Source organism: Natrix helvetica, assembly GCF_964273705.1.
Source record: "Natrix helvetica genome assembly, chromosome: 7".
Classification (NCBI taxonomy): domain Eukaryota; kingdom Metazoa; phylum Chordata; class Lepidosauria; order Squamata; family Natricidae; genus Natrix; species Natrix helvetica.
Genome location: NC_138558.1, coordinates 28,279,581 through 28,303,062, shown reverse-complemented (window position 1 = coordinate 28,303,062; position 23,482 = coordinate 28,279,581). Strand labels below are relative to the sequence as shown.

Here is a 23,482-nt window from a genome sequence, read left to right as displayed (position 1 = left end):
AATGCGTGCGCCTTAAAGCATCTTCCCAGTCTCTTTCTCTCTTTCCCGGCCTCCTTCCTCAGCATCTGCAATCGTGGCGGGCCCCGCAGCGGCCGTGTAGGCGGCTCGGCCCAGCGATTGGCTGGCCCTCTGACAGCTCTGGCGGCGATTGTAGGATCCCCGAGCCACGCCTCCCTTCAGCAGGGCCCTGGGACCATTCATAAACTAAACGACCCTCTCCGCAAAGGCAGAGACCTCCAGACGTCCGCGCCGGGAGAGGACGCGAGGCGCAGGAAAGTAATAAGAGCGGCTGCATCCAGCTCCAAAAGTGGGAGGGGGAAGGAAACGGAAAGCGGCGGGAGGGGGGGAGAGAAATCCTGGAAAGCGGAAAAGTGCATCCACACGCACCCTCCTTCCTGCTGCTCAAGACAATATATTCGGGACAAAGGGGAAGGTTTACCTGTAACCGATTTTTTAACAAAGGGGAAAATCCCGAAGGGGGCCTAAAGCTGGACTTAAACTTAAGAACTTTGACGAGGAGCAGGCCGGGAATCAGCGGCGGAAAGGTTGCCTTTGGGCGAGTTCCTCAGCCGAGGCCTCCGGAAGAAAAGCAACGCTACAGAGCAAAGCGGCGCTGCCACGGCCTCAACTAGGCGGGAGGAGGGGAGGGAAAGAGAACGGCTTCCCCTCTTGCCCGCGCCGTCGATCCGGAATTTGGCCGCTGCCTCCTCACTTTTGCTGGGCAAAGTCAACCCCCCCCCCCCGAGTACGGAAGAAGGAGCGAGTTTTTTCCAATGAAGAACTGAAGCCCCTTCGAACCTGAGCAGGCCAACAACCGGGCGCAGCTCCGATGTAAAGGAAGCGCCAAACTTTTGCGTCGGAGGAAGGAGTTGCCCGCTCTCTTCGGTGCCGGCAGCGCGGGTTCCGACGGTCTCTCGTCCTCCCTCTCGTCGTCGTCCTCGGCGGTGGCAGCGACCGGGCGAAGCGGGCTTGGCTTCTGCCCGCCCGCACGGAGACGGCGGCTGCGGCGTTGGATCCGTCAACGTACTGCGAGAGCCCGGTGTACAGCCCGGACGTCTGCCCCAACATGATCGCCGCGCAAGCCAAGCTAGTCTACCAGCTGAATAAGTACTACACGGAGCGGTGCCAGGCCCGCAAGGCGGCCATCGCCAAGACCATCCGCGAGGTGTGCAAGGTCGTTTCCGACGTGCTGAAAGAGGTGGAAGTGCAGGAGCCGCGGTTCATCAGCTCGCTGAGCGAGATCGACGCGCGCTACGAGGGCCTGGAGGTCATCTCGCCCACCGAGTTCGAGGTGGTGCTCTACCTCAACCAGATGGGCGTCTTCAATTTCGTGGACGACGGCTCGCTGCCGGGCTGCGCCGTCCTCAAGCTGAGCGACGGCCGCAAGCGCAGCATGTCGCTGTGGGTGGAGTTCATCACCGCCTCGGGCTACCTGTCGGCGCGCAAGATCCGCTCGCGCTTCCAGACGCTGGTGGCGCAGGCCGTGGACAAGTGCAGCTACCGCGACGTGGTCAAGATGATCGCCGACACCAGCGAGGTCAAGCTCCGCATCCGCGAGCGCTACGTGGTGCAGATCACGCCCGCCTTCAAGTGCACCGGCATCTGGCCGCGCAGCGCTGCCCAGTGGCCGCTGCCCCACATCCCCTGGCCGGGACCCAACCGCGTGGCCGAGGTCAAGGCCGAGGGCTTCAACCTGCTCTCCAAGGAGTGCTACTCGCTGACCGGCAAGCAGAGCTCGGCCGAGAGCGACGCCTGGGTGCTGCAGTTCGGCGAGGCCGAGAACCGCCTGCTGCTGGGCGGCTGCCGCAACAAGTGCCTCTCGGTGCTCAAGACGCTGCGCGACCGGCACCTCGAGCTGCCCGGCCAGCCGCTTAACAACTACCACATGAAGACGCTGCTGCTCTACGAGTGCGAGAAGCACCCGCGGGAGACCGACTGGGACGAGGCCTGCCTGGGCGACCGCCTCAACGGCATCCTCCTGCAGCTCATCTCCTGCCTGCAGTGCCGCCGCTGCCCGCACTACTTCCTGCCCAACCTCGACCTCTTTCAGGGCAAGCCCCACTCGGCCCTGGAGAGCGCCGCCAAGCAGACCTGGCGCCTGGCCCGGGAGATCCTCACCAACCCCAAAAGCCTGGACAAGCTATAGGGCGCCCGGAGCTCCTTTGCAAACTCTGGAAGGGGGACGGGCTCCAAGACTGAAGGCGCGGCGGCGCTGCTCCTCCGCTCCGCTTTTCCTAAAATGTCCTTAAAAAGACAAGACTCTCCCCGGCAGTGAAAGGACTTGGCGGCAGCCGAGCGAAACCCGAGGTACTATTTCTTCCCTTCCCCGCTTTGAATCTCCCGTGTGTGTGAGACCCCCGCTTCTCTCCGTCGCCCTTTTTTCTCTCGTCCGTTTGCCTGAATGTTGTCACCAAGTGAAAAACAACGCTATTTAACTAGATGTACGATTTTCTTTCTTTAAAAAAGTAAGGAAAGAAAACAAAATAAATTAAAAGAAAAAAAATCAGAAACCCCAAAAAGAAAGAGGGGGGAAAAAAAGAAAAAAAGTCACCACTATAAAAACTTTACTGGTGTTAAATGTATTCCAGTGCCAATGACAGACTACAATGCACTTCTTTTCCTTCCCACCATTTGCTTAAATTTGAACTTGTTGAAAACAGTTAAGAAACCGCATTAACAAAAAATAAAACATCGATTTTAACTTTCCATTGCCTTCGTGTCTCTTTATTCCAAACATCGGCAATAAGAGGTGATTGTACCAAAGAATTTTACTTTTTAAGCAGAAAATAGAAAGGAAAAGCAGGAGAGCAACTAAGATAGATTTTCCACTTACAAATTATAACAACGTATTTTGAATGTTTCTAACTGATACCGAACAAATTATCCCAATTACTCTGCAGCCTTATGTATGTACTTTTTTTCGCCAGGCAGCCATTAGTTTTTAAATTTTATTACAAGTTGATATAACTTCCCTTTTGTTTGTAGAATATAAGTTCCTTCTTTCTTCACTTATCTATCCTTCTGCTTTTTCTTGCATAGAGATAATATAATATTCAATATTAATGAATTTCAACACTGTATAAAATTACTCCTAAATATACAATTTAGGAAATCTAGGAAATTTTATTTCCTATGTAGTTTTGCTGGATGTATACATCTGCATATGGAATAAAATGGGAACTATTTTTAAGGATCATTCCCAAGGACAACAGACACTGATTTCCATGTTAAAATGATCTTCATTCAAAAAGGATTTTTCATGTGTTTAAATATGATTTCTCTCTCCTGAAGGAATCAACCTTGAGAGTTGTATTTGTTTTTGTATAAACAAATTTTGATGTGCACATTTATCTAATCTATAGCGGCTTTTTACTATTGGAATTTTTCTAAGTTCATCCTGAACCTATGCAAGTTTATCATTGGCATCAAAAGTAGCTTGCTCCTAAATAAGTATGAAGGGAATTGCAGCCTTACAAAGAGATGAAATTTTTGTTTCCCTCCCCCAAAACCTCTTACTTTCATTTTTTATTTAGACAATTTGTCACAGAAAGTTTGTGAGGTTTTTTTTAAATAGTTTGGAAAGGTTGATTAGTCTTTGCATATAAACAGTATTCCTAAAAAAAGTCTAAATTGAAAATGAAAAATTATTATTTTAGCTTTGGTGCATTGATAAAGCCCTAACATATCTGCTTGAATGCTTATTGGTGCTTATTTGTGTAGTATCCAATTTGGGGCAAAAAACAAAGCTAAAGAAACCCAAATGCAATAAGTACATATTTATGCTGAAAATGGTTCGAATCTGATAATGGCTTATAACTGAGTTTTCATACAAGCTCCACTAGCCATTCCACGAGCCCAAAATCAAGACTATGCTCTAGAATTCAAGAATCTTGTTAGGAAGAGGCTTTCAGTAAGAATATAAACTTTGATGCTATCAGTAACAACAATATCCCCAGCTGCTTTACTTCAAAAATCCTGTCACAAGGTTTTTCCTTCCCAGAGTTTAGAAAAATACACAGACAAATTAAATTGATTAAACTGGGAAACCCTATTAATTAAACAGGCTTTGAAGCAAGTGCAGGATTGGTACTGGAAGAAGGGGTGTGGCTACTCAAGTTTTAGTTATCCACAGCATATGGAAAAGGGAGGGAGGGAGGGAAGAAAAAGAAAGGACATGGGAAAATGCCAGGGTTGTAAGAAAACAATGTTGTTTTACTGCATGACTTCATAACCCAAACAACAAAAGATTTAGAAAGTTTCCACAAAGAGAACTCAACAGCTTGAAGCTTATCCTTCCATCACTAGCACAAACATTTCCCAATTTCCATATAAATTAATACAGTTGACGGCTTTTCTAGCATTCTATGACTATCATCAATTTAAGATGTCTGGCTCACATTCTTTTTAAACTAATATTGTAAACCTAATACCAGTTTACTTTTCTCTTACTAGGAGAGAAGTTTTTTCAAAGCAGCAGGGAAATACATATAGTTTACTCTAAAATAATATATACTGAAGTTTCTAATACTACAATGAGTTAAATGTAAATTAAGTATTCTGCCTCTTTATTTGATGGCTGCATATTTACTTTTAGAATAAATTAACACCCAAATAAACTGCAGTTAAACTGAAGCTCTTATATGCACACTACTCTTAGCTTGAAAAGTTTACATGATTCTGATAAGTTTATAATTTTAAATTAGCTAGTGTAATGCTATATAAAAGTGTATTTTATTTTAAAAAGTTTCATAATTACTTTCTACTAGGTATTAAAGATTTTGTAAATGATACTATTCATATCGTAAAAATATTCAGAGAACAATAAAATTGCAGGAGTTAGTGTAAGTTGCCTGTATAGACATAATCTGCATACATCAGATCATACAGTTTTGTGTTCCATTTTCTTCAAGAAAGCACTGCAAATCTCTCTTTTTATAAAAAACAAACAGAATTATTTATATAATAAAGCACATCTTTAAAAAAGACCGCATGTTCAGTAATACTTTCTAATATGACAAACATGGTGAATAAAGAAATAAGTTTACATTTATAAAGACAGATGCTGCTTTGTGAAGTAATGAAGTGGAATTTACTTTTGTATTTGGGGACTACAGTATATTTAAGAAAAGCTTAAGCAGAACCATACAGCACAAAAGTCCAAAAAATCATGCTTTCAGAACGGTGTGTTATTTAACATTCAAAGCCAAAACATAGATATCAAGGGGCAGTACTGCTAACCTAAGATATTTTACCCATTCTCTTGTTTTCAGGCAATTGTATTTCAGGCACCTCCCTGGAGGGTTCTCCCTTGAGGTAATTAAGAGAGGTTCTTAGAAGTAATGTATTTCATACTTAAATAGACTCATATTATGACTTTGGCTAAATCAAGGACTGAAAAATATAGCCAAATGGACAGAAAAGCCTGGATGGAAAGATTACTTATTATTTGTCTTTTAAAAGGAGGGAAAGAGAAAGTCAGCGATCTCTTACCTTGGGATCCATTTTCTTAAAAATGGGCTCTTCTTCATCTACCTCAAAATACACCTCAGAGGTGGTGATGGACAGAGTGCCTTTCACTACTACACAAGGGGCCACGAGCTGAGCTGCTGTACATAGACTAACAGGACCTACAAAAGAAAAGAAAAGCACACACAGTCCAACACTTTGTTTGCTACAATCTGAAGAACAAGCACAAAATTTTCTAAATATACATATGCACATTACTTCTTTTATTCGATCAATCCAGCCCACCCTTTGCAAAACAAGCTGCCTCTAACAAAGGACATTTTATATACACTCCAAGAACACATGCAATGCATTTGTTGCACTGCTGGGTTGCCAAAGATTTGAACAAGTACAGCTGCAAGCAATGGAAGTGATTATGTATGCCCATCTAGATGGTTGTTAGATCATCTCATTTTTTACTCCTGAAAACTTTGAAATACTTCAGAACCAAATGCCATCGGTAGGTAGGTAGGTAGGTAGGTAGGTAGGTAGGTAGGTAGGAAGGAAGGAAGGAAGGAAGGAAGGAAGGAAGGAAGGAAGGAAGGAAGGAAGGAAGGAAGGAAGGAAGGAAGGACGGACCTATTTTAAAAATCTATGATTCCCTGCTAGGTTTTATTTATATGCACAGCCAAGACATACATTCAAATGTTAAATATACAGTGATAGAAACTGAAAAGGATACCGTGCTTCAACTGTCAGTTAAATATGTTTCCAGCTATCCATACATGGCTAGTGCAGCTCAGGGACTGTGGGAGTAAACAGCTGGAGCACTGGTTTCCATTTGAATGCATTTTTATTGGAATAATCACATCTCCACAAGGCTTATCACAGAAGCAGATCAGTGTACTACTCAAAACAATAGGCTGGACGCAGTTCTAACAATATGCAGGGTGTTAATATAAAGCAGGATCCAGAGAAGGAAAGTGGATTATTTGTCATCTTAGTGGTTTATAAACAGGGAATTCTGAGAGCAATAAAGAGAATGTTTAATCATCCTGGCCTTTGTTTTAAAAAATTGTAAAATGTATGTGTGACGCGTAACCTCTTGCATTAATAAAGTGGGTATAAATGAGGTGTGCACATGTAGGTAATCAATGTGTGAATAACTGCCAAAAAAAATCCAGATGAATTGTCATTTCTGTCAATTGTTAGAGGTTGTGATAGTCTTTAATCTTGCATCAATCTCAATGTGTGCCAGTAGGACAATGGAAGAGATGCTCTGTTCTGATCGGAGCAGCTTTGCCCTCTATTCCCAGCGTACAAATACATTGTGTTTGCAGATGGGCATCTGAGAGCTGCACGACTGCCGTGATTTCCCAAAGCTCATTCCCACAAATGGATGAAATAAGCAGCTATGTGTTCTTTTGCTGTCTCCCTTTGCCCTCTGTACATTAGCATGTAATCCTGGGAAGAAATAACATTTTTTCAATCACTTTCAGACATTCAATTACAGGCCAAGGAGACAGCTGCAAGAGCCAGGGCACCTCAGGTCCTGTTGAAAACCCCTGACAATTTCAACTTCATTTCCAACCTGCAGTACTTTATTAGCAAGGATTACTTCTTAATCCTATTGCCATTGTCAAGATTATATAATTAAACTTCCCTTTCACCTCTATTACAGTATGAATGTATTAGCAGAAGTAATGAATGTAGAATAGGGTGGGAAAGGATAGACAGACATGGATCAAATTGGGTGCTCGGGCAAAATCTGTTGAATAGTAGCTTCTATATGAGCCACATAAATTGTGCTTGCTTTTAATCGCTAGAATATTATTTTGGCAGGAGATACATTTTCATGCTTTACTTGACTGTGAGGCTAAGCTGATGATTCAATTCACAGAATAAAATGAATAATCCTATGGAGGGATGTTGCCTAATGAACAATAAGCTCACATCCACTACTTTCAGTGAAACAGAATTTAACCCATCAAATAACATTCTTCTTTGGGGAGTAATCACGATATCTGTCTGGATATATTTTACAGAAGTAAAAGAAAAAAAACTAGTAGTGTCTAATATTCAGTTCACGACAGGAGAAAATGAGGTACATACTCAAAACCTCAAAGCAGAATAAGTTGCCTTTGCTTCTTCTTTTTTAATAAACCTCACAAATCTGCTATAGTAACATATATCCGTTTCCCCCATTTCTTAAAAAAAAGAAAAAAAGAAAGAAAATGTAGCATGACTGGCATAAATGCTGAAAAAAGGAAGCCAAGTTACCAAATGACTTGCAAGTATTAAAAAAAAAAAGATTTCAGATTAATTGTCAAGCCTGGTGTAATATATTGGAACACTGGGATTTACACTTGAGAAAAATGCCTAGAGAAAGCTACCCCCTCCAAAAAAAATATAAGGTACACAAAAGCAAATGTGCATATCTGAAATATTGTATCAAAAGTCCTCAATAAACAGAATCTAAAGCAGTAATTTGAAAAGTTATTTCCTATTGATAGAAAATAACTTCATCAGGAAGAAAGAAGCCTTTAGTATCTGTGTGTGTATGTGTACATGCATGCTTTATGTCAGCCACTACAGAAATGGTGTAATTAAGGTGCAACTAAACCAGTACAGAGATTCTAGAATATAAATAGCAGAAATTACCAGTTAAATTCTCAAGTTCTTTCTCCTCTATGGATGACAAATTATCATCATCAGCTTCCAAGAGAATCTCGCTTTCTGAATTCTGATTTCCTAAAGCCTGATTCTTGATAGACTGCTTTCCTTTAACAAGTACATCTTCATCTGGAGCTGAAATGAAAGAGAAACAAAGCTGTCAGCTATCAACAGTTACAATGAGGAGGTGAGAAGAGAAATAGCCTTGCTTATATACACCCTGAAGACTTAGGATGGAGAAAGGAAGTTACCTGGGAAAGAGTGAAATGGCCTGGTCCACTGCTTTAATAGTGGGAAGGAACAGTTAGAGAGCAATGTGCAATTCAGTGAAACACAGAACTAGCTCTAAACCAAGTTACATGAAATCCAGAGCAAACATTTCCAGCCCATTCACTCATTGAAACACCTGTAAGCAGATTTTCTTTTAAAGTTACAGTTGCAGGAAAGTAGCTGGCTTGTATTTGGAGCCACAAGATAGTTGTAATATATATCTGGCAATAGTAGAGAACCTTACGGAAGCTTAGTAGAAAACCTTACCAAAGACCATGCAGAGGAAGGAGATGTTACACACCACTGCCATTCTCAAGGGGGAAGTTGGCAGATAGACAAACCAGCCAAACATGCCTAAGAGAAGTGAGTGGAGGAGATTCATACTGAGCCAGGACCACAGATATCAGCAAAACTCCAGGTTCTATGAATTTCAATGAACTTAGACGAATGCAACAACCAAATGTCTCTATAAACATGAAGAAATTTTGATTTTGATGAGTCAGGCAGGGCAATAGGCTGCGATTTAAACTGACCACGGGAAGGCTTATTGTTAACAAAATGGACTTCGAACCTCCCTGTTATTCACAATCATCACACTTCCTTTTATAATATAGAAACTGCACACCTTTTCTGAAACATTCTCCTTGTGAGGACTGTGGTAGGCGAATATGCTGGTTGAAGGGACATTCTTGCTCACAGTCCCCACAGAGATTGCTTTAGGGCTGGGGGGGGGGGCTGGCTTCACAGCTGCGTCCCCTCCCTTTCGTGGGGACAGCAGCTAGCCAGAAATGGCATTAGTGGCTTCTGTCCAATTCACTCCAATCCAGTTCCTTCTCCTCCCAGATCTCAGCCAACAGGCACGGTGCAGGTCCAGGGACTCCACCCGAAACACGGGCCTGATCCTCCCTCCGCGGGACCAAGAGATAAAAAGATGAGGTCGGGAAAGCGGGTTGGGACTCAGTGCCTACTGGGCTCCCAGGGACGTAGCTTTAGAGCGCGTCGAGAGGCTGCAATCCTATACAGGCGTGCCTAACAATCAGCCAAAGGACCGTAAGAAAAGCAGCGCGTGGAAAGCAGAGAGTCCGAAATTGGAATGGCCGTCTGAGCGCGCTCGCGGGTGGAGACGCGTTCAGCTGTAAGTGGAGGCGGTTCTTTTGAGAAGTTCCTGGGCCAGGGAGAAGACGGAAAGCGAAGGCGGCACTATTTCAAAGTTTTGGGGCCTGATTTTCCTCCTAAAGACGCCGGGGTTTCTCCTTCCAGAGCTGCTACGGGGGTGGGGTGGGGTGGGGGAGAGAGATAGAAATTTAAACTTGTCTCAGAACTTAAAGCAGCTCGGGATCCAAGTCCCTCGGTGCCTTTCAAGCCACGAAGCCTGTGTGAAACGCACCTTTATTGGGGAAAGAACAGGCTGACCCTGGCGCCGCGTTGGCGACATCTGTCCGCGTTACAGGCGGCAGCAGAGGCCGCCTGTCCCCAAGCGCAAGAAAGAATGACAGCTCCGCTTTCTCCTCCTTCGGGAGAGGCGCGCTCAGGGCCAAGATATTTTAAACCACGGTCCCCGTTTCTGAGAATATCATACCAAACGAGTCACCCAAGGCAACTTTGGATTTATTTTTTAAAAGGTGGGTTTTTTTTTTAATACAACATACTTACACAGAAGGCAACGTGGCAGATTTCTTTTTTTAAAAAAGGCGCTTAGGATCCGGAGGCTCCAGGGGATCGCGCAGATGGTTGGAGACTCCGCCTGGCTGCTGCGGGGCAGAACCGAGTTTGGAAAGCGGCGGCATCGCCCGGCCAAGCAGCTCTCCGGGAACACAAGCTCTCAGAATCGCTCCGGCACGGGTGGCCAGCGGAAGACCAAGTCGGCCGCAGCGGCTTCCTCGGAATTCTGCGCTCATGAATTCAGGGCAAGTAAGCGAGAACGCATCGCCTTTCTGCGTTCAAGCGGAGGCTGCGATGTAGGAGCGCGGCTCCATCAAAACTGCGCTCAGCGGGACTTTCCCTTGCGCCGCAGTTCCTCGACGGAAAGGGGCGGGGGGGGGGGAGAACCCAGAGACGGGGTTCAGCAGCGCCTTCCTTTGCAGAGGTAATATTAACAGCTCAATTCCAGCACAAGAAATCGCTTAGAAGCCGGTGTGAATATAGACACGCACGTTTGCAAAGGATGCAGGATGGAAAGGGAAAAGTGATGAGCATGATGAGGAGAAATCTGCATGATTTCAATGCTGCGCGGAGTCAAAGTGAAAGGATGTCATAAAGTTAGGTTGCAACCCAATTCGTTCTTTAAATTGCAGTAAAACACAAGTTACTTAAGGAATGAGGCTACTGAAATGAACGGGGGTTTAAGTCTAAATATGGCCAGCGCTGAAGTGCTTTTATGCCATCTTTCTCTGACCCGTTGACCTTCAAATAGGTTGGATGTCAGCTCCCATAACTCTCATAAAAGCCATGTTGCCTGGGAATGATGAGGATGGGGATCTAATACATCTGGAAAAGACCAGTTTCAGGAAGACTAACTTTCTTACTCCAGTATCACACAAATTTTTTAAAAATAACCAGTTTTTTTTCCAAACAAAAGCAAAGGCTAATATTAAGACAAAGCTGTCTGTTCTAGTAATTCTACTTCAAAATGCATAAAATGAGTTGACTTCTGTAATTGTAATAAATGAATGGCGGCATATTGGTCTGATTTTGTTCTCAGCATTGCTATTGTTCCATCTCTAAATATATTTTCTTTGTATTGAAAGCTGACAAGAGGAAACAGATAGGAGGCAGCAATCCACTACTTATATATTTACCTGCTGTGATATAGCTGCAGAACACATGAAACTTATCTGGATTTCTAGTATAGAAAAGAGTTGAAAAAGTATAGACCATTTTAGTTTGTGCTGTAGAAGAAGCAACATACTGGCCTCCATCTTCTTTGGAAACATATGTCAAACATATCCTGGCCAGACAGCTTCTATCCAAAGCTGATTACGTTTTGATCACAGCCATACACAGTTTAAGGTTCCAAGGAATTATTTTTAAAAACCTTTAATCTGCAAACATTTACAGAGGAAGGCAATCCCTCGTGGCCATATAAAAACTTAATTGTGTCTGTAAGCATGTGAACAGAAATTTCAAATGAAACTATTAACACAATACATAAAGCAAATCAATTTAGAATCTGTGTCTTTAGCTCTTCAAATTCTAAAGTTCAACTTAAAATGTAGCCTCTTTTTAATATATTCCATGTTTTTTCCTGAATCCAGATGCTTAAAATATATTTCCAAATCTGTTTACCAGTAGTAACCATGAAAGCAGGAAAAGAATTTTGTTTCCTTTTCCTTTAAAATATATTTGTGGATATAACTAAACAACACTCTTACTTCTGGACTTATTCAGTGTGAGTTGAAAACCCCTTGTCATGGAAAATATGCAGTTGATATTTAGAAAGGTTTTCCTGTAATTAACTCTCCCTTGGGGATTTTAAGTTAGTAAAATACACAAGCACTAATATTTAATTCTCAGTAGTCTAGTTGCTTTCTAGGACTTTTTTTTAAATAAAATGAGAGCAAAAAATAAATATAAAGCAGATAGCAAATATGTTTGTAAATTTTAACATGCTGTCTGTAACTTGACACAATATACCATTTTGTGGCTTATAAAACTTTGTCTCAATTAGACTAATAGTCTTATTTAAAGCTGAGCAACTCCTTTCGTACTTGTTAAGTTAGGAAATCAAAATGGATGCCAACTTTTTCAAGAATAATTCTAGTAAACTTGTCTACCCATGCTATTTTTTCCTAATATCTTTTGCCACTTAACAGATATCAATAGATGATTTGATAATCAATTACCCATGTACTGAAGTTTTAAATATTATTGAAAAATGCCTGAATAAGGATTTATATATTACCCATGCTTACAGATTTTATGTGGCTAAAACATTCTTTCTTGTACTTTATCCAAACGTACGAGCATTTTGGCTTTTCCACTATCTTTGGTAACTGTGTAAAGTGGCAGTAATAACTCAAGGCAAAAATCAATAGGTATTCAATCTAAAATACAGCCTACTTAGCTATCACAACTTCACACACACACCACATTTCGTAAGTATATTATTGTGGGTGTATTTATAAAATAAAATTATGGTACCTACACAATCACCCATGTTATTACTGTTAATATTCTGCTCAAGGAAGGCCAGGGTAGTATATAATAAGAATTTCAAAGATGAGGTAAAAGAGTTAAAACTATTGCAAAACAAGACTATAAAATACAATTCAATTATTCACTTAAAAACAGTTTGCACCTACAAATGCCCTGATCAACAGGCAAGTATTCAGTTGTTATCTGTAGAAAACATGGTATTAACCATACTTTCCTTGAGAAAGATGTTCACAATTGCAACATGTTTTATAAGCTCCACTCTGGGCCATCCTATTATGAGCAACCCTACAACAGACTTCTCCCAGCTGATCTCATGATTCAAGCTGTACTGAAAAAGTAGATTTTCTAAAATGTATTTGGCTTGATGCCAATCCCTTAACCTAGACTCAGTAACGCACAAGCAATCACTATCATGATTCTATTTAGCTGCCCTTCTAAGCAACTGAACACCCGTTGCAGCTATGGATTGTCTTCAAGAGAAGCATAACAATCAGCAGTAATTCCACTGTTTACCTATGATGGCATGGATTAATGAGAACATTTTATCTCAGTCCAGTTTTGGAAGTTGACCATGCCAGTGAAGTCATGTATGTCTTTAAAGCTACATGCTGGTTCTTTCAGGAAATGCTCTACCTTATCTAAAACCTAGTTTGCTCAGTCTAAACAGTGCCTATCCACAGTATTTCTGTTTTATCTATAGTTACTATAGTTTGATTTGTTTGTCAGGACCCTGCATATCATTGCTTCCAGAAGCTGTGATGCACACATCAATAGTTCTCCTTACTCATTTGAAAGGGAGAGAGAGAATTGAGTGTTATCTTCATGGTGATGACATCATCCTACAAATCTTTGGATAACTGGACCCCTCAATAAGTGAAGCTTCTGTTCAAACAAAAATGCACTTCTCCAACTGGAACTCCTCTGGGAGTCTATTGAGACCCACTTGAAAGTCTACTGACTTAAAATCTGGTTGGAAAATAAAAACATTTAGGAGGAGGAATCACACAGACCATTTTCTCAAATTGGTCTGCTTTTCTTTTGCTGGAAAAGCAGATTCTGATTTACTTTACTGGGTCTACTTCATGTCTTTTGTGTCAATAAAAAGTCATGGCAAAGCTTAATGTCTTAAGTGTCCACATACAAATTAAATATGTCTCATCGTTATTACTAAATGCTTGCAGACACTCTCTTGGCTAAATATTTTTTATAATATCTTTTATTTTCCACATAGAAAGCATTTAAACTGGTTCAAACTGACGGCTTGCTGTCACTTCAATGATGACAACAGACAGATATAGTAATATTCTTTAACTTACCCCTCTGAGTGCTCTCAGGCATTGAAGTTAAATCTACAACATTCCTGTTGATAATTATATTGTTAATCAGAACCAGGTAGTTAGGCCATCAGCTTAAAAACTGGGAGACTGTTTGCTTTAAATCCACTTTGGGTATAAAGCCAGCTGGGTGACCTTGAGCCAATCAGTCTCTCCTAGGAAGGAAGCAATGGCAAACCACTCCTCAACCCCCCCCCCCAAAAAAAAAACTGCAGGGACTTGTCCAGGCACTTTCTGAGAATCCAACATAACTAAACAGAAGATTAAAAAAAGTTAATAAAAATTATAATCATTTTTGATATCTTGAGCTTATTGAACCATTTGACAGCATTCTCATTCACCTATTTCAATCAGCAATTATAGGTCAGATATTGTGAAATCAGTTTTTTGAAACATATTGTTATGGTTGCAAATTTTTTAGATGTAGCAATGACTATCAGAAGCTGGTAGATATGCTCTATGATGAAGTAACATTAGGACTCTTTTTCTTTATTTTATCATTTGGCCAGACTGTTTTGCCCTCATTTCTTTTATAAAACACCCTCTGTCTGCCTGTCTAGCTAATAAATCAGCATATATAAACAGAATACATTCAACGCCACCAGAGTAGTAAAATGTGCACCAAAACTAACTTTGCATTCAAGCAAATTAAGTGAAAAATCATTATTTAACTAATCAGATGGACTTTTTCTAATAGCTTACAATTACATTTTTAAAATAATTGGCTTTGAGTAACTAACTCAAACACACAAAAAAGTTCACTTTCATGAAACAAGTATTTCCCACCCATACCTTTGAAGGCCACTGATGCCAAGAAATTCCAATTCTGGGATTAAAGTGCTGAATACGATGAAGAGGGAATACAGAAGTTCCAATGAATTATCTTTTCCTTAACAAAAGGCAACTCTGGTTTCAAGCCACAGTATTTGCAATTTAACAGCACATACCAAAGTTCTAATTTGTGCTCCACAGAATTAAAACCACAGGTCATAATCAGCAGACTTGAAAACATAAATGTTTATGTGATTAAGACATGAGATTACACAGCTATTCTTTAAGATTATGCCATATGCTTTCTATAGAACAAACTATCCAGCTGACGTAATCATATTGCTGGCCAATCATTTCTGTTATCTGACAGTTTTGTTTGAAAGTTTTACTGGCAATGCATTGAAACTGCTTTATATATAAATGGGAGAGGAAGGAGGGGGAGGGGGAGAGAGAGGGAGGGAGAGGAAGAGAATAAATTTTTGGAAGTACTACTGAAATACACTAATAATTGTATTCTTTTGAACCCTTACATCTTAGCCTGCAAGTTAGCTCAAGAGAGTAAAGTGGTGACTAGCTGATTTATAGGCCAAAATGGTCTCTGACTGACAGCTCTTTCACCTGCTGACATAATTGTGGAAATTAATTCTGGCAGTTAAGATAGAAAAATAGTGACAGATGAGCACATGACTGACATCTGGTGGGAAGTGAAGTTGCTCATATGGGATTCTGTCCATGGAGCTGCTGAACAAAGCTCATTCCACAGTAAACATGTGGATTCCTGAGCTTATTGCATACAAAATTACCTTTTAAAAGCTTTAATACAGTTATCATATTATAAAATGATTAAGAAATAAAGATGAAGTTATAAACTCTCATTTTCTTGCAAAAAAGATGGGGATTTTTTTGTTTATTACATTTTCATTCATTCATTCAATATATTCATCTATTCATACTAGTTAGCCTTGATACTTAGTATTTATCATATAATCTTGTTTGAATTTTTATTGCTACTCGGGGAAGAACAGGTGAATTTGCTCCACATTTAATTTTGCTAATATCAAATACCTTTTTGAGGCATCAGTGTTGCTATGCATTCTTAAACAGTGAGGAAGAACTTGAACATTAGATTATTTCCTAGTTGCTAACACTTCATAATTATAATTTAAAAGTAATTAATAGGGAAACTATTTTGTAAAATGAAAAATAATAGATTGTACCACCAAAACAAGCAAATACGTATTATTGTTGTTCTGTCCTATGACAAAAATGAAATTTATATTATTTAATATATAATTTTTCTGCATTTAAATTATTTTATTTATATTATTTCCTTTCACAATAGATCTAATGCAATGTGTTCAGTCTTCCATTGAAGCACTGACCAGCCCCTGATCAACTTATTTCAGCTAATAGCTTCCTGGGATACCTTCATTTGCTTTTAATTTGCATAATCTACTTTTTATGCTTCTCCCCTATTCATTTTCAATTATTCAATTCATTTTCTTCCTTTAACTTCTGTGTCTATGATTTAAATTAAGTTTAAGGGAGTATTGACCTTCTTGTTTCTCTTGTATCTCACTGCCTTCTGATATCATCCAATATTTTATCCTCACTCTCCCTGACTCATATCTCCAAGGAAAGATTGAAGGTCAAGGCTTTGAATTCATTCTCATTAACCAATTTGAACAGTACTTGCCTCCATGTTACACCAGTTATCCTATTCCAAATATCACTGGGCCTTCTCTACACCATACTCCAATGTTGTTCCTTTTGCAATTATACATGACAGATACAATCAGATACCCTTTTCATACAATAGATGCCTGTGTGATATTGAGATCTTAGAACATGTGTTCCTCAGGTGTAGAATTTACAAGAAATTGCACTTCCAACCATTCAGTCCTTAGTAGATAGGCTACCAGGCTGTTCAGACCAATGATATTTTACAATTTAGAATCTTATTTGTTGCCTGAAAATACAAAGTGTTTTAAATAATTTTTGACTAGGACATCTGAAAAGAATGTTAAGCAACTTATTACTGCCTCACTTATTTTCCTCCCTGAATGTGCCTACATAAATGGAAAAGCAGAGACGGTAACTCATCTCATTAACAATGTAATTTTTCCACATGAACCTATGACTTGATGATAAATTCCAGAAACTCTGACTCGGCAGAATGCAAATGCAGCTTCTCAGAAAAATGTAATAGATTCAAGAACTGTGTTTTAAATTTTTTCCCCTGCCCCTTGCTGTTGATTGTTTTTAAACATGATGTTTGACATTGAATTTGTTTTTACATATCATGTTTCTGAATTTCTACATGAAATTGTGGGATGAAGTTGCCTCAAATTCATATTTGCAATTCATTTTAAATAAAGTGGCCTTGACAACTGCCCAGAAATTTCAATTAGTTTAAATACTGCTATTCATTTTTTTGAAAAATATAGAAGTTACAATAATGTATAGCTCTTAAATGTTCCAGATCAAAATTTTCATATATTTCCTAGATTCACAATATCTCAATAAATATCCCTTTATACTTTGCCAAATATGTTGTCATGATGGTACTCTTTAGGATGACCTTCTCAATAATTGCTCCAATAGATCAAATTGAGTCACAGTAAGAGGATCATTTTAACCTATCATTTTCTGCATACTTATTTTGATTTATCTCTTTAGGTTTTCTGTAAATTCTTTTAAAAATACTCTCAAAGTTGATGACTGAAAATATGATTTTTTTTGTATTTATCCATGAAAAGAATATGTTTCCTAAAAAATACGTAAGGGTGGGATTATTCATTATTCCCAATAAAGTCTTTATAACCCATGCAAAAAGTCCTTTTAAAATGGAAGATGATATATTCAGTGTAAATAATTTATTATAGTTTGTGAGCAACATTTCTACACAATGAGGATTAATTAAAATGTATCTGTTCACAAAGGATACATTTTATGTAAGTGTTTTTTTTATGATAACAGCCATTTCAACACCTGAGTTTAAAACAGGTCCAATGGAAAGCAAGCTTCATTCAAGACATAAATAAAGCCTTTTACAAATAGCCATTTGGAACTTCACTCTTTGAAAAATCTCCTATAGTCCTTTTTCAGAGGCAAGTTAATGTGTGTTTGGGAAGGGCAATTAAATTGTCAGAATTTTTTTAAAAAATGTTTTTAAGTAGAAAGTAGCCCAGAGAATAGTCATTGCACTGATATTGATTGTCTGAACAGAGAACATTAGTCTTAAGGTATTTACTCTGCCACCTCTACACCAGAGGCTCTCCTTCAAACCAAGTCAATTCCTTGAAGAGATGGCTACTGAAATACATAAATGGGACTGAAGAAGGACATGATTTTTGCTCTCTGGCAGTATAATATGTCTGATTGTTTCTGGACCTCTTCCACTTCTTCCGACAACAATTTTTAATAAACTGCATTCCTGAAGGGAGGAACCATAGGAATAGTCCTATTCTGAACTACCTACCATATCAAATATTCTATTGTAGAGGCTTGCAATTACAATTTATTTCCCATCTAACTTTTTTCCGAAACAAAACAAAAATGAACTGAACATCTAGAACACAGCAGAGATTAACAAACATTACAATAGGTGTGAAAAAAACATTTATGAATATAACAAAGAGAATATTTCTTCCAGAAATCATATATAAACTATATACAATCTACAATTATTAGAGCTGATGTATTTAGAATTAAACCAATGAGCTGCATTGTAGAAAACAAGTGAGTCTGAACTGGCCTGAATCCAATTGCTTTGACCAAAAGGAATTGTAGAAAATTGTAGACTTAAAATAGACTATTCTGCAATTAAAGAAACCATAGAACAGAACAATAATTTCATTGAGAACTTGTGATTTACTGAAGGGTAGAAAGAGATTTGATGCTTCTTACAAAATTCTAATTCAGGTAGAACCTTGTAAACTATACATTTAAATTAATCTAGCCTCTGCCTTGGTTTACTTTTTTATAGTGTCACCATGCCATTCAAAGGCCAAATATACCTGTCATCCTGAAGTTAATGTATCCTTAAATACTAGCTCAAATACAAATTACAAAGACTGTAGATTTTCATTTCAGTTTCCTTTCTATTTCTTATTTAGTTTTGCTACCTATGGACTATTTTCATTAGTAAGCATTAGACTGAATTAAGACTATATACATTGCTTCAGTGCCAAAAGCAGAAAAACTGGTTCAGGCATGTGGAGGGCATAAGCAGAATATCTGTCCATAATTCAGCTGTGCCTTTTGCCAGTTATGGAACTGTAGTAGGCAGCCACACAATCCTAAGAAAAGGTGCATTTGATTTAAGGAATAGGAGGCAGCTGTTTCATTGGAATCTCTGCACGCTCCAAAGCACCTTTTTCTCTTTGAATATGAAGCAATCCACAGCCTTAATTTGTATTATAGAAGGAAGAGAGCTCTTGAACAGCACAGTAATGGGAACAGCTGAAAAAACATATTCGTACACAATCACCTGGCATCTGTTCAGCTGTGGATACAGCACACAGAAATTGTTTTGTGAATCAATTTTAAGGCACTTTTACTTTGAGCAAGTATGTGATGCTTTAGTATGTGAGTATATATGTATGTGCTGAATGTAAGGACAGAGAGGTTTTACTTTTGAAAGGGTTAGAATGTTTTACCAATTAATCAGTTAAGGTATTTTCACAAACCTAACTTATCTAAAATCTATACAATAATTGTTATTTATTCCATCAAGTATTGTCTGCCATACCGTGTAAGGATGCATAATTATATAAATATAATGATGAAAATAGCTGGGAATTGTAACCAGGTCTACATCTCGGCCAAAATGAGGCGGGGGAGGGGGGAGTTTAAAAGCACAATGACTATATACTTTTTTTCTCTCTTTTTTAAAAAAGGAGGAAGATATATGTTAAAATTAAATATGTATATTGAAAAGGAATTATATATACCATAAAATGGAGCTTGCTCAAAAGCTGAAATACACCAAGTAAATGAGATGAAGAGTATGAAGTAGAGAGGAGAGGAAGAAAATAGGGATAGGAGAGAGGGCAGGGAGGGGGGAAGAGGAGGAGAGAAAGGAGTGGAAAGGGGAGAGAGGAGAAGGAGAGAGGAGGGGGAAGTAGAGAAGAGAAGGACGACAGAGGGAAGAAAGGAGGTAGGGAGGTGGAGGAGAGAGGGAGAAGAAAGTGATGGATAAGGTACAAATATGGTGTATGGAGAGCAGAAGAGCCAATAATTGTTTTGGGGAGTTGATGGTAAGACGAAATGATGTAAACATTTAATAATACAATACGATGTTGGCTGGGTAACAGTATGCATGTGGTTATATTTTTTGAAAATGAAAAAATGAAAAACTTTGTATAAAAAAAGTATTGTCTGCCATATCAAATCAAACCATCTTAGAAATTATGCCTTCTCTGCATTCATGTCTTTTGTGGCATAAAAGCATATAATCTAGAAACAATAGACCCATGCTTCGATTGTACACACATTAATTCAACAAATCAGGTTTATTTCAGTGGTTTGCTATATTCTACTTGCAAGTACAGGATTGAAGTAGAATTAGATTTAAAAATATTTGAATTAAGAGTATTCTTTATTATCTTAAACTCAAAAAACTGTATTAATAGTGAGTATGGTATTTGAGAAGAAACCACAGTATTGTAGCACAAAAGCCCTTCCAAATAACATTCAATGAAATCACCTATATAAGTAGCTGTGTAAATGTATTTTCATTTTTGTATTTTTGTATTTGCTTGACATTTTCACAATAATTTCAGTGAAAAATGCATACCATACAGCCTATTAAAGTTCTGTATTATTACAACCATCACTCTGCACACACACATCACTAGTACTGCTAGAGTATTCACCATGTGTGATTATACAATTAGTAATTAAATATTAGGTTTAAAATTAAGCACAAATGTGGTTTAAAACACGTTAATACCTTTCATGTAGTTAAATATGTTTTTACACCAATGCATCATGATTTAAAACTTAATAAAATATATGTAAACATTAAAATATAATCATTAAGTTCTTATTATAATATTCTGATAAATAAACAAAAATGAACTAATGTTCTACTTCATTCAGGGGTTAAATTCAGCAGCTTATGATAGGTTCTGGAGAACCAATAGTGGAAATTTTGAGTAGGTTTGGAGAACCAGCAAATACCACCTCTGACTGGCCGCAGAGTGGGAAGGGAATGGAGATTTTGCAGTATCCTTTCCCTGCCACACCCACCAAGCCATGCCCACAGAACTGGTATTAAAAAAAAATTGAATTTCACCACTGACTTCATTACTGTACTTCTGAAAAACAATGCAAGTGATAGCATCAAACTATACTAAATATAACTGTTAAGGACAATTTACACTCTTGAAATCTCTCTGTGTATAGTACAACAATGTATCAATCCCAAAGCAGAAAGGGCCTAATTAATTCTACCTGATTTTTCACCTCCTTTCGCAAAATATGAGGTGATCAACGCCATTATAGGTTAAGATTGTACTAATAGCTCTTCTCTATTTGATCATTATTTAAAATACTGTCATGTTTTTGGCATTATAGCTCTAACATATTGGAGACATTTTCTTTCAGAAATGACTCTTCAAGAATAAGTACAAGAGGTTAAGATGCTTGGCCCACGTTGTCTGTCAGTCTGTCTACCTGCTTGTCATCTATCTTATCGAGATATTTATTTATCTTCCTACAATTTACTTATATTTTGAGAAAAGCTTTCATTCTGACATGTATAATGCAGGAAAATTAAAATAGAGCTCCTGTGAATATCATCTGACTCATGCACAATTTTCATTTTAACCTCAAGTTAATTAAAATAATCAGTGGGGATTTCTCACAGGAAAATATATCTTGTTTATATTGCTACAACTTTATACCTATAACAATATGTCACAAAGCTTATTAAAACTTAAGGAAATAAGAGAATCTTAAACCTTTGTCTCAAATTTCTGGTATTCTAAACCCTCTACCTAAAGGATTTTTCCAAGGCAGATGCTGCTAAAAGATAATGACTAATTAGGTCTTGAAATGCTCAGGTCTGAAACGCAAGGAAGAGAACTCCATTTGTGACAGTTCCTGCTCTCTTAGAGCAATCAAGTTCTCTATCTTCATTGTCATATAGACCTGAGACTATTGACAGTGAGTAGATTTTACACTGACCGTGGTCTATGGCAGCTTTTAAGGTCGCTTCAGGATGTGTCGATCCAAGGGGGTTACGCACAAATCGTCGCCGGCGCCGCAAGTCATCTTCCCAGTAGTCAAGGCGCCAGAACTCACGAGGACGACTACAATGAAATAGAGAAGCCACATATGTTAGCAATTACCAAACAGCATGGTAGCAGTGGATTTCTGCATAAAGCTTTCCTTGTTTGCTCTTTTCCTTTTCCATTTTTTAAAAACAGCACCCTAAACCCTTCATACAATCTTTAAGTTAGATATGTCCTTGAAAATAACAGTATCACCTTCCAGTCTGAGAAACTCCTTTTCCTTTCTTTCTTAGAAGGTGAAATGAGCACTAAATACATCATTTTGAAATGAATTGCTGACAGTGTGATCAGTTTCCCCACACTCTAGTGGCATGTGCTCCGATTTCAGCCTCATTTCAGCCTCAGCAGGGCACCTTTCTCAGTGACTGCATTTATAAACCAGAATAGGGAAAAGCTATTATAAATATGGTATAGCATTACCTATATTAATCAAAGTCTGTCCCCCTTCATTTTTCTTCCTAATTTGTGCCTTTTTGTACAAGGTCACTAAATCTTATCATGAATTCTTGGTTGAGAAAGTGTTAACTTTAATGAATACTTCTGTTCCATGATTATGTATGTGATAATAAAATATTACTCTATTTAGATCTGCAGGAATTTAATTAAAATAATCTCTTAAAATATTCATTACTTTTAGCCCCTGAGGCATAGGATGTAAAAAAAATCCTTTTTTTTTTGTTTCCTTTTCCTGTTTTTAAATAAACTATTCCAGTAGAGTGAAATAACAATTTATTCTCAAGCAAATCAGATTTGGTTTCTGTTTTTATGTAGCTAGATTTTTGCATTTCATTAAGAACTTCATGTTATGGTAAGAATACTGAAAGAATACATCTCAAAATTTACATTTATAAAAAGGTTCTACCACATTTGTTCTTTTCCACATTGTATTATTCAAATATGCATAGATCTTTTTAATATGGACATATATAAATGCCAGGTCCTATCTGGTTACATATCATGAGCAAGTGTGCTATAAAGCTGTACATTATCTATTAAAAATGGAAATAGCAGCGAATTCAAGTATGTATTCATACCTAGAGATACAAATAAATATGTAAAATAATAAAAGCCTGCAGAATAACACTGAGATATACTGCCAACATCTGCATTCCCCAATTACAAACTATATTATTTATAAAGAAATATCTATTGTCAGATGGTAAGCAAAAATTACTTTCTACATTATCATTTCTTTTTATGAGGTAATAATCATTGTACATATGTCAGCTTTGAAAAATAAATAGCTCGGCTTAATTTACTGATTACAAATGAATACAGACTCACACTACCAGTAATTTTCTTATTTAATCTCCAGAAATAGTAAAAGTTTATTTTTTGAGAGTACATGAAAATCTATAAACTTCTCCTCTTGTAAGTTTAATTGTTAAAAGTTCATGCTAAATAATACATCATATGAAACCTAATAATATACATGCAACAAAATCTTTTTTAAAAAAAACCCTCCTTTGCTATTTCCTTTTTCCTACTGTAATTCTTATTATTCTGTAAACTATTTGCATTCCTAGTAAATGG

General features: G+C 38.4%; 2 protein-coding genes across 4 annotated transcripts in view; one reads left to right on the top strand and one right to left on the bottom strand.

The window, feature by feature from the left end:
- LRBA (LPS responsive beige-like anchor protein) overlaps window positions 1-23,482 on the bottom strand; it is a 357,721-nt gene that overhangs the window by 164,159 nt on the left and 170,080 nt on the right. For all 3 annotated transcript variants that reach the window (XM_081959507.1, XM_081959508.1, XM_081959509.1), the window contains exons 38-40: window positions 21,843-21,967; window positions 8,107-8,253; window positions 5,491-5,627 (exon numbers count right to left, since the gene is read on the bottom strand). In XM_081959507.1, coding sequence (XP_081815633.1) covers window positions 5,491-5,627; window positions 8,107-8,253; window positions 21,843-21,967 — 409 coding nt within the window. The remainder of the gene's footprint in view (window positions 1-5,490; window positions 5,628-8,106; window positions 8,254-21,842; window positions 21,968-23,482) is intronic.
- On the top strand, window positions 325-2,688 carry MAB21L2 (mab-21 like 2). The gene has a single exon (XM_081960158.1). It carries the CDS (start codon window positions 1,067-1,069, stop codon window positions 2,144-2,146), a length of 1,080 nt encoding a protein of 359 aa, XP_081816284.1. The 5' UTR covers window positions 325-1,066; the 3' UTR covers window positions 2,147-2,688.